General features: G+C 45.9%; 1 protein-coding gene across 4 annotated transcripts in view; it reads left to right on the forward strand.

The window, feature by feature from the left end:
* EFTUD2 (elongation factor Tu GTP binding domain containing 2) overlaps positions 1–12181 on the forward strand; it is a 45754-nt gene that overhangs the window by 19574 nt on the left and 13999 nt on the right. For all 4 annotated transcript variants that reach the window (XM_008012381.3, XM_073005223.1, XM_073005225.1 and 1 more), the window contains 4 exons: positions 879–1045; positions 4011–4135; positions 8740–8803; positions 9196–9286. In XM_008012381.3, the coding sequence (XP_008010572.1) occupies positions 879–1045; positions 4011–4135; positions 8740–8803; positions 9196–9286 (447 nt within the window). The remainder of the gene's footprint in view (positions 1–878; positions 1046–4010; positions 4136–8739; positions 8804–9195; positions 9287–12181) is intronic.

A 12181-nucleotide genomic window follows, 5' to 3' on the forward strand; every position in this document is an offset into this window, starting at 1 on the left:
CTTCAAGCAGTCCTCCTGCCTTGGCCTCCCAAAATGCTGGGATTACAGGTGTGAGTGACTGCACCTAGCCTAGCTTATAGTGGGGACTAGTTTTTGTTTTTTTGTTTTGTTTTGTTTTTTGTTTTTTGTTTTTTTTTTGAGACGGAGTCTCTGTCGCCCAGGCTGGAGTGCAGTGGCGCCATCTCGGCTCACTGCAAGCTCTGCCTCATGGATGTACACCATTCTCCTGCCTCAGCCTCCCGAGTAGCCGGGACTGTAGGCACTTGCCACCATGCCCGGCTAATTTTTTTGTATTTTCAGTCGAGACAGGGTTTCACCATGTTAGCCAGGATGGTCTCGCTCTCCTGACCTCGTGATCTGCCCACCTTGGCCTCCCAAAGTGCAGGGATTATAGGCGTGAGCCACCGTGCCTGGCCAGTGGGGACTAGTATTTAGAAACAAAGGTTTGAATGCTACTGGGGTACATTGCTTCTAGGCCCTCTCACTGAGCACAGCTGGGTTATATACACTCGTACATATCTATAACTATTTCTACACACGTATATTAAAAATCATGCATTAATCCTAGTATCCCCAGTTCCATTTCAGCACCACTGGCTCTTCCCAGCCTTCTTAGTTCCTTCTCTAGCACTGAGAAACCTGGCTCCAACATCATTGTTCGTGGGTTTATTCATTTCTCAATCCTGCAAGGTGCCCTCTTTAAGTTCCTGTGTCTATCTTCAGGCAGGATGCTCTCTGCTTCCACCCAGTAATATTTCCCCAGGTCTTTTTTTTTCTCCCCAGGTTTCATGGCTTGAAATAGTGCCTTCTTGGGTTCTGCTTTGAACTTTCTGCCCTCCTTGTTCTTCTTACCACCTTCTGAGGCTTGTGTTTCTCAGGTGATGCTGAACACAGAGCGGCTGATCAAGCACGCGGTGCAGGAGAGGCTGGCGGTCACTGTGTGCATCAACAAGATTGACCGACTGATCCTGGAGCTGAAGCTGCCTCCAACTGATGCATATTACAAGCTGCGCCACATTGTGGATGAGGTCAATGGATTAATAAGGTAGAAGACCCCTGGGAGTGGATTTCCTGTCCTCAGAGACTCTGGGTTTTAACCCTGAATACCTCTGGGAACAACTCTGATTTATGTCTTGACATGTGTTGATGAGTTTGTTGGGCAAAACTAGAGGCACATTCTAGGACTCTGCAGGGGTCAACTCCATACTATTACCTCTGTGCCTTAACCACTTGTGATGCTTAACACATCTTCCGTTTAGTATTATGATCATTACTTGGACTGTATTTAATGTCTTCTTCTCTTTTTAGAGATAGGATCTCTGTTACCCAAGCTACAGTGCAGTGTCACAGTCACAGCTCACTGCAGCCTTGAACTTCTGGGCTCAAGCAATCCTCCCACCTCAGTCTTCTGAGTAGCTGGGACCACAGGCATGTGCCACCATACCTGGCTAATTTTTTTTATTTTTGTTTTTATTTTTTATTTATTTATTTATTTATTTTTTGTAGAGGTGGAGTGTTGCTATGTTGCCCAAGCTGGTCTTAAATTGACTTCAAGCAATTCTTCTACCTTGGCCTTCCAAAGTGGTAGCATTACAGATGTGAGCCACTACACCCAGTTGTTACTTGCCTAATAGCAATAATGGCAAATATTATTAGGCATGTAGTATAAGTTAACATAATAACTTACAAGGGATGTTATAAGAAATTAAATAGATATTTGATGGAACACACTTAGCACAGTGCTTGCCATATAGCAGCTGATGCGCTGAATAATGTTAGATGCTGTTATAGTTAACACAGTCTAAATAAATTAAGAACTGTTTGCTGTGTTTCTGTGGATATACCTGCTTCTCAACAAGATAGATTTAGGGCTTGCATTAATACATATGAGTGATGGTTATGATACTTTAGAATATAATATCAAAGAGCCTTTGAAAGAGAGGTTAAATATATCTTAAAGACAGTCTTACTACAGGCTGAAGGATGTGCTAGATGACTTCCTGCAGCCCCTTAAATGGGCCTGGCCTGTGAGGAAGCCGTCCTACTGAAAGAATGCCTTTCCATTTGAGGATTGGGGATGGTACCTGTGTGGCTAGAGACCTTCAGAAGCCTTCCCAGTGTGTAGCACTACTTTTCAAAAGGAATATCTTCACCCCATCTCTGCAAGGACTGACAATGACTAGAGCCCAACGTGACACCACGAGTCCAAAGGATGAAATGACAAATATCTTTTAATAAAAAGACTGAACATGATAGCTTATGCCTGTAATCCCAGCACTTTGAGAGGTCAAGGCGGGAGGATCGCTTGAGGCTAGGAGTTCAAGACCAGCCTGGGCAACATAGCTAGACTCTTTGTCTACAAAAAATGATTTTAAAATTAGCTTGGCATGGTGGCATGTGTTTGTAATCCTAGCTACCTGGGAGGCAGAGGCAAAAGGATCACTTGAGCCAAGGAGTTCAGGCTTATAGTGAGCTATGATTGTGCTGTTGCACTCCAGTGCGGGTGACAGAGTGAGACCCTGTCTCTTTAAAAAAAAAAAAAAAAAAAAGGCAGGAGGTGGGATAGGGCTAAATTTAACCAGATTTACTAAAATAGGAGGTCAAGAGGTCATGTTTCAAACCTCTAAACAAGAGCTCAGGCACAGTGGCTTATACCTAGAATCCCAGCACTTTGGGAGGCCGGGGCAGGAGATTGCTTGAGCCCAGGAGTTCAAGGTTCAAACCTGGGCAACATGGCATTTGTATCTCATCTCTACAAGAATTAGCCAGGCTTGGTGCTTCATGCCTACAGTCCCAGCTACTTGGGAGGCTGAGGAGGGAGGATTGCATGAGCCTGAGAGTTGAGGCTACAATGAATTGTGATTTGCCACTGTGCTCCAGCCTGGGCAACCAGGCAAGACCCTGTCTCAAAAACAAAAGAACCTCTAAGCAAGAAAAAGCAACATAAACATATTACTTCGAAATCTGAAGGCAAATACCCTAAAAGCAGCTTTAAAAGTGTTGAAAGCAGTTGCCTCTAGGGAGCATAACTTGGGGGTAGAGGGCTGTTCTTTATAAGCCATACTTTTATTTCTGTATTGGGAAATTCCATAAGATAATCTGCCAGTAAGGCTAAGGTTGTGGATTTGATCCCCTTGTACAACTGATTTTCTTATAAATGTTAATGAACTCAGATGCTTGTGGTTTCTGCATGGCTTTTAAGATTGAAAGTTTTAACATGGTAAAAGCCAAACACAAAAGAATAAAGAGTATGGCAGTGAGAGTAAAGAGCGGAGTTGCATTTCTTCTTTTCCTTTCTTTTCTCTTTTTTTTTTTTTTGAGACAGAGTCTCGCTCTGTTGCCCAGGCTGGAGTGCAGTGGCCGGATCTCAGCTCACTGCAAGCTCCGCCTCCCGGGTTTATGCCATTCTCCTGCCTCAGCCTCCCAAGTAGCTGGGACTACAGGCACCCGCCACCTCGCCTGGCTAGTTTTTTGTATTTTTTTTAGTAGAGACGGGGTTTCACTGTGTTAGCCAGGATGGTCTCGATCTCCTGACCTTGTGATCCACCCGTCTCGGCCTCCCAAAGTGCTGGGATTACAGGCTTGAGCCACCGCGCCCGGCCACTTTTCTCTTTTTTAAATGATGTTTATGTCTGCTTATATTTGTGAAATTGAGGTTTTTCCTCAAATGTATTTCTGTATTTCTGTCTTATCACATTAGATTCATTTCCTGTGTTCTAAGGTTTTTGTCTCTGTCCTCTAGGTTTTCCCTTGTCTGTCTGGTGCAGTTAACTTTTCCAAGATTGTGCAGAATGTTCCCAACTCTGGGAAATCAGCTTGTTATTGAGAATTAGGAAACAGCTCCATCATGTCACATTCTTGGACCAGGCTGTTGGCAAAACTAAGTGTCCTGCACAAGTCCCTTCCGAGGACTGGAGAGTGACTGTGATACTGAGTTCCTGCCCTTCCCCTTGGCAGTGCATCTGGGATACTGCAGCCTGGCACTGTGCTTACCACTGTCTCTGTTTCAGCATGTATTCCACTGATGAGAACCTGATCCTTTCCCCACTCCTGGGTAACGTCTGCTTCTCCAGCTCTCAGTACAGCATCTGCTTCACGCTGGGCTCCTTTGCCAAGATCTACGCCGACACCTTTGGTAAGTGCTGGCTGGCAGTCTGTCTCACCAGCTTCCCCTGAGTCCTGTGTGCCTTTCCTGCTGAATGGCTCAGAAATTGGCTTCGTATCAGAGCACCCTGTTGGGGGAACATTTTATCACCTGTTATTATCACATTTGGGGGTATTTCTGGCATTGAGACCCTTTCTTCAGGCTAAGTGGTTTCTAAATAATAGAAAAGTAAAAGTGAATGGGAGGACATGGGAGAAGAAGGAGGTCATTTTAGGAATAAAAGGCTCTCCTAGGGTGAGACAGGTTTTGTAAACAGGAATCATCCATGCCCACAGGCACTTTCAGACCTCCTCACAGGTAACATCTCTCTCACCGTTAGTGCTTCTAGCTAGCAGTATGGAGGCAGACATCAATTTCATGGGTCTAATTGAGAACTCATGGTGACCTTGCAGCCAGCATCTACAGGCCTCTGCTGACATGCCCAGCCGCATAATATCATGGGTTCCTGGAGCCTCAACACCAGATCTTTAAGACCAGATTCCCACTGTGAGAGACTCCCTGGCTCTTCATCTTTGCACTTCCCCAGTGACCTCAGATTCCAATAGGAATCGTGCACTGAGAGTCTTTCCTATGTTCAATGTTACAGTTCCTTAGAGGGAAGTCACTGTTATACTGTTTTTAGGGTCGAGCAGACAGGCTCCGTGAGAGGTCTCATGACCAGTAGGCAGTGGAGCACCAGCGTTTCTGTTCTCACCAGTCAGTTGTCCTGCACTGTCAGCATGGAGCCCTTTGCTCTTGTGAAAAAAAAATGGGGGATTAAAGTTCAGTCTTTTTTGACTGGGTGCAGTGGCTCACACCTATAATCCCAGGACCTTGGGAATCTGAGACAGGCGGATGACTTGAGCCCAGTAGTTTGAGACCAGCCTGGGCAACATGGCAAAACCCCATCTCTACAAAAGAATACAAAAAATTAGGCCGGGCGCGGTGGCTCAAGCCTGTAATCCCAGCACTTTGGGAGGCCGAGACAGGCGGATCACGAGGTCAGGAGATCGAGACCATCCTGGCTAACACAGTGAAACCCCGTCTCTACTAAAAAATACAAAAAACTAGCCGGGCGAGGTGGCAGGCTCCTGTAGTCCCAGCTACTCTGGAGGCTGAGGCAGGAGAATGGCGTAAACCCGGGAGGCAGAGCTTGCAGTGAGCTGAGATCCGGCCACTGCACTCCAGCCTGGGCAACAGAGCGAGACTCCGTCTCAAAAAAAAAAAAAAAAAAAGAATACAAAAAATTAGTCGGGCGTGGTGGTGCTGGCCTGTAGTCCCAACTCAGGAGGATCACTTGAGCCCAGGAGGTTGAGGCTACAATGAGCCATGATTGCACCATTGCACTCCAGCCCAAGCAACAGAGCAAGACCCTGTCTCAAAAAACAAGAAAAGAAAAATTTACTTCTTATTTTTTTTCTTTTTTCTTTTTCTTTTTTTTTTTTTTTTGAGACAGAGTCTCACTCTGTTGCCCGGGCTGGAGTGCAATGGTGCGATCTCAGCTCACTGCAACCTCCGCCTCCCGGGTTCAAGCGATTCTCCTGCCTCAGCCTCCTGAGTAGCTGGGATAACAGGTGCGTGCCACCACGTCCAGCTAATTTTTGTATTTTTAGTAGATACGGGGTTTCACCATGTTGGTCAGGCTGGTCTCAAACTCCTGACCTTGTGATCCACCCACCTCGGCCTCCCAAAGTGCTGGAATTACAGGCATGAGCCACTGTGCCCAGCCTATGTACTATATTCTTATAATAAAGTAAGCTGGAGAAAAGAAGATGTTACCAAGAAAATCATGAGAAAAAATATATTTACTGTTCATTCAGTGGAAGTGGATCATCATAAAGGTCTTCATCTTTGTCATCTTCCCATTGAGCAGGCTAAGGCAGAGGAGGCCTTGGTCTTGGTGTCTCAGGTGGCAGAGGTGGGAGAAAAAATCCATATATAATTGGACCCAAGACATTCAAACCATGTTGTTCAAGGATCACCTGTATACATATATAATCTGTGTTTTTCACACAGCAGTGGACCATTGACGGTTTTCTTGTTATTAGATATATATATCAGTTATTTCCAGATGGCTGTTTTTTAAAAATGGGTAGCTGGACAATAAATGAAATTGAACAGGGTTCCAGTAGTTGTTTATGTGTTTCTGAATGTCCATTGTATGAGCATGTGAAGCAGAATCCAAGACCCTTTTATAATTATAATGCAGAGATGATTCCAATTCTGATTGAAAATGATCCTCAGTCTTGGGCGAGATTGTTTCTCATCCTTTGAACCCATTGTTAGTTTATGCCAGAGCTAGCTATGGGCTGGGCTGCAGCAGCATTATCACAGAAAGCCATGTGTAGACTTCTGGAAAGTCAGCACTGAAGGGAATATTGAAGACATCATTGAGTCCTTCCTCTTCATTTTACATGGAGAGAAACTATCCCCATGGTCACAGAACTTATTGATAGAGTTGTAACTAGAATCCATTTATACCTTACTGCCGAAACTGATACCATGTGCTCTCACTAGGAATATAATATAATAAGGCATGATGAACAACTTCGGACTTCTAGAAACTTCATCCAGTGGACGGACAGAATCCCACAGAATGATGATTGGCAATGTGAGGTGATAGTGTGAGCTGAGTACCAGGTATCTGCTGTAGGCAGATACAGCTGAGAGAACTTAGGGGTGGGGTAGGGGTCAGCCTTAATGGCTTGGAGTCAGGTAAAGCCGAGGGAAGGAGATGGGACTTGGGCAAATAGAGAGTAAAAAGCCAGGAATTCCAGACTTGCAGGGCTGGAAAAAGAGGCACAGAGGCAGGTGGTGGTAGTCATGGCCTGTTCAGGTAACAGTGGAATGTTTAGCCGAGGAGAAGAGTTCAAGTTCAGGCCAGGTACAGTGGCTCGTGCCTGTAATCCCAGCACTTTGGGAGGCCAAAGTAGAGGATCACTTGAGGCCAGGAGCTCAAAACCAGTGTAGGCAACATGGTAAGACTTTGCCTCTACAAAAAATTTTACAAATTAGCTGGCCATGGCCGGTGGCTGATACCTGTAATCCCAGCACTTTGGGAGGCCGAGGCGGGCAGATCACGAGGTCAAGAGGTCAAGACCATCCTGGCTAACACGGTGAAACCCTGTCTCTACTAAAAAAAAATACAAAAAGAATTAGCTGGGCGTGGTGGCGGGCGCCTGTAGTCCCAGCTACTCGGGAGGCTGAGGCAGGAGAATGGCAGGAACCCAGGAGGCGGAGCTTGCAGTGAGCCGAGATCACGCCACTGCACTCCAGCCTGGGCGATAGAGCGAGACTCCGTCTAAAAAAAAAAAAAAAATTAGCTGGCCGTGATGGCGCACACCTGTAGTCCCAGCTACTCGGGAGGCAGAGGTGGGAGGATTGCATGAGCTAGGGGGGTCAAGGCTGCAGGGAGCCGAGGTTATGCCACTGCACTCGAGTGTGGATGACAGAGTGAGACCTTGTCTCAAAGAAAAAAAGTTCAGTGATTATACTACATGGTAAGTGCATTAACAGAGGGTGTAAACATTCAGTGGTTCAGAGGAAGGAAAGTTTCGATAACTAACAATGTGGGAAAGAAAGGGAGAATTTGATCATTAACAGAGGGCATAAACATTCAGTGATTCAGAGGAAGGAAAGTTTCGGTAACAATGTGGGAAAGAAAGGGAGAATTTGATCATTAACAGAGGGCATAAACATTCAGTGGTTCAGAGGAAGGAAAGCTTCAGTAACAATGTGGGAAAGAAGGGGAGAATTTGGTAATTAACAGAGTAAGGAAGAAAAAGATTTTGAGTTTAGATGAAATTTTGGTGATAACGATACTGATGGAGGCAGAGAAGTCTGAAGGGGAATGTGGCTTTAGGAAAAAGCTGATCCCCTTTATCCCATACAAGGGGAGAGGGGACAGTCTGACATCCGGGTGGAAATATCCAGGAGGTAGTTGGTGGTATCACTTGTCTAACTGAATGTTACCCAGTGTCTTGACTTTTTAAAGCCATAGTTGTTTGGTATAGTCTGACCAGGATTAGCAGTTATAGTTGAACTAAAAATACTAATTGGTAAAAGATGAGCCAGAGGTTGGCTTTGGTGTTTTCTCTCGAGAGGGCTGAGTAATTGCTTACTTGAGGCCTGGGGCTAGCCAGAGCCTTATGGTGACACTGCAGTTGGAAGGTGGCCCACACTGGCAGCAGAGTTGAGCTTGTCTACATCAGGAAGGGGTGAAAGAACCATTAAATTCCCCTTCCAGAAGAGACAGGGTTTAGGCGCAGATAGAGGATGCCACACAGTAGGTGACCCTGTTCCATCAAAGGAAAACATGTAACACATGCTGTTGTCCATAATTCAATCCTAGTGCTTGGTGGAGATGGAGAGGCTTGGGTTCTCATTTTGGCTCCAGCACAGCCTTGTCAACTTTGGACCAGTCTTGTCCTACTTTGTGTCTCAGTGTCCCCGTTTTCCTGTCCGGTTAGAAGGGAATTTGTGGACCCTGGAAAGGAAAGTGGTAGAAGTTCTCAGCTACGAACCACCTGTGCCACCTGAAACAGAATTTTGAACACTTTGCTAGGTAGATTATAATTGTGTGACTTCTCCCATAGGTGACATTAATTACCAAGAATTTGCTAAAAGACTCTGGGGTGACATCTACTTCAACCCTAAGACGTAAGTAGAGTATGGGACGTGACTTTCCAGAGGGGTGATCATTTACCCAGTAAGTGAGAAGAGATAGAGAAATTCTCTGAGTTCAAAGATTAAAATACCTACTTCTTTTTTGTTAACGTAAACTACTGTCTTTCCTCCCCTAAATGGGTTGGCTTCCTAAGCTCTGATCTGGTGAGAGACTTTTTCTCCTGAAGTCTTTACAGCCCAACTCAGGCATCCAGGAGGGTCATAACCATGTATCCTTCCAGGAATCTGCCTCTGGAAACTTTACAGTCGCACACACATTCCTCGCCTGGGCTGCTGTTCAGATTCAGCACTTAGACAATGCCTCTTGGGATCAGCGATAGTGCCTTTTCTCCCGGGTCACTCAGAACCCTTATTTTTCCTTTTAGGCGAAAGTTCACCAAAAAGGCCCCAACTAGCAGCTCCCAGAGAAGTTTCGTGGAGTTTATCTTGGAGCCCCTTTATAAGATCCTCGCCCAGGTGAGTGTGTCAGGCCACACTGGGCAGATCTGCTCTTGTAAGCACAGTGTGAAAGAGCTGGTGAACTCATACTTCACTCTGTCCCTAAACCTGCTCAGTTTTCTGTTAAGTGTAAGAGTGGTTGTTGGTCACCAATTGTTCAAGAAGTAATCTTCTAGATTCAGAACACTGCAGTACTCCAAGTGCTATTAAAATCAAAGGAAAGAGGCCCGGGCATGGTGGCTCACGCCTGTAATCCTAGCACTCTGGGAAGTGGAAGTGGGCAGATTGCCTGAGCTCAGGAGCTTGAGACCAGCCTGGGCAACATGGTGAAACCCCGTCTCCACAAAAATACAAAAAATTAGCTGGGCGTGGTGGCGGGCGCCTGTAGTCCCAGTTACTCGGGAGGCTGAGGCGGGAGAATGGCTTGAACCCGGGAGGGAGAGGTTACAGTGAGCCGAGATCACGCCACTGCACTCCAGCCTGGGTGACAGAGCAAGACTCCGTCTCCAAAAAAAAAAAAAATCGGCTGGGCGCGGTGGCTCAAGCCTGTAATCCCAGCACTTTGGGAGGCCGAGACGGGCGGATCACGAGGTCAGGAGATTGAGACCATCCTGGCTAACACGGTGAAACCCCGTCTCTACTAAAAATACAAAAAACTAGCCGGGCGAGGCGGCGGGCGCCTGTAGTCCCAGCTACTCGGGAGGCTGAGGCAGGAGAATGGCGTAAACCCGGGAGGCGGAGCTTGCAGTGAGCTGAGATCCGGCCACTGCAGTCCAGCCCGGGATACAGAGCAAGACTCCGTCTCAAAAAAAAAAAAAAAAAAAAAAATCAAAGGAAAGGGAGGAGGTATGAAAGAAAAGGCTTCTCCTAGAGCAGGTTTATGAACATATCTTGACTGTTGAGAAGAATGTGACACTTAGAACTAATCATTTCAGTTATGGGAATTTAACTTAGAGATATAATTATGAAAGTCCTCCTGGCTACTTATATAAATCAAAAGTGTTTATAGCATTTTTGGTTGTTGTTTGTTTTCGTTTTTTAGAGATAGGGTCCCACTCTGTCACCCAGGCTGGAGTACAATAGCACGATCATAGCTCACTGCAGCTTCAAACTCCTAGGTTTGAGCAATCCTCCCACCTCAGCCTCCTGAGAAGCTGGGACTGCAGGTGCAAGCTACCATGCCTGGCTAACTTTTTAAAACTTTTTTGTAGAGATAAGGTCTCGCTGTTATCCCCAAGCTGGTCTCAGACTTCTAGCCTCAAGTGATCCTCCTGCCTTGGCCTCCCAAAGTGCTGGGATTACAGGCAGGAGTCTACCACCTCACCTTATAGCATTGTTTGTAATGGCAGGAAAAGGGAAAAAACAAGAAGTAAGTTAAATGTTTGTCAGTTATGCTCCTTAATCTGATTAAATGAATGATGGTACATCCCATAAAATGAACCACTTTACAACCACTAAAAGTATGTCTGGGCTGGGCATAGTGGCTCAGCCATGTAATCCAGATGCTTTGGGAGGCCAAGGCAGGAGGATCACTTGAGCCCAGGAGTTTAAGACCAGCCTGGGCAACATAGCAAGACCCCATCTCTACTAAAAATACAAAAATTACCCAGGCATAGTGGCTTATGCCTATAATCCCAGCTACTCTTGAGGCTGAGGCTGCAGTGAGCTGAGATCGTGCCACTGCACTCCAACCTGGGTGACAGAGCAAGATTCCATCTCAAAAAAAAAAAAAAAAAAAAAATCAACTGGGAGTGGTGGTGTGTACCTGTGGTCCCAGCTACTCAGGAGGCTGAGGCCAGAGGATTGCTTGAATCCTGGTGGTCAAAACTGCAGTGATCCATGATCACACCACTGCATTCCAGCCTGAGTGGCGAAGTGAGACCCTGTCTCAGAAAAAAACAAAGCGTGTTCATATGAACTTTGCTTTCATAACTGTTTGTACAATATGTGATGCTTGGCCGGGCGGGGTGGCTCAAGCCTGTAACCCCAGCACTTTAGGAGGCCGAGGCGGGTGGATCATGAGGTCAGGAGATCGAGACCATCCTGGCTAACACAGTGAAACCCTGTCTCTACTAAAAAATACAAAAAAACTAGCCGGGCGAGGTGGCGGGCACCTGTAGTCTCAGCTACTTGGGAGGCTGAGGCAGGAGAATGGCATAAACCCGGGAGGCGGAGCTTGCAGTGAGCAGAGATCCGGCCACCGCACTCCAGCCTGGGCAACAGAGCGAGACTCCATCTCAAAAAAAAAAAAAAAAAATATGTGATGCTTGTCAGATTGAAATAATTTGTCAGGAAATGGTAAGGATTTAATTAAGCATGTGGAATGCTGAGAAGCAAAGAATATAACTTAGCCAGATGTGGTGGCTCACGCCTATAATCCCAGCACTTTGGGAGGTCCCAGTGGGCAGATCGCTTGAGATCAAGAGTTCAAGACCAGCCTGGACAACATGGCTAAACCCTGTCTGCACACAAAATAGAATTAGCTGTTGTAGTGGTGCGTGCCTATAGTCCCAACTACTTGGGGGGCTGAGGCAGGAGGATCACTTGAGCCCGGGAGACGGAGGTTGCAGTGAGCCATGATCACACCATTGCACTCCAGCCTGCGTGACAGAGTGAGACCCTGTCTGTAAAAAAAAGAATATAACATGACATTTATATGAATTTGTACTCCCTAAAAGATAGGACTAAAAGGGTAAAAATCACAGGAATTTTTGTACAGACCTTTCTCCCAAGATAGTAATAAAATACGCAGGTGTTTAATAAGCACAGTGGACACACACATATACAAAATATGTGTGACCATTCCAGTGGACAAAACAGCAAAACCTAGCAACAAGATAAAATAGTGATTAAAATTTATTAGTCCTGAAAAATACTTAGTATCTTATGTCAGACTGGAATGGATTAATAAAA

Source organism: Chlorocebus sabaeus, chromosome 16 (assembly GCF_047675955.1).
Source record: "Chlorocebus sabaeus isolate Y175 chromosome 16, mChlSab1.0.hap1, whole genome shotgun sequence".
NCBI classification, from domain to species: Eukaryota; Metazoa; Chordata; class Mammalia; order Primates; family Cercopithecidae; genus Chlorocebus; species Chlorocebus sabaeus.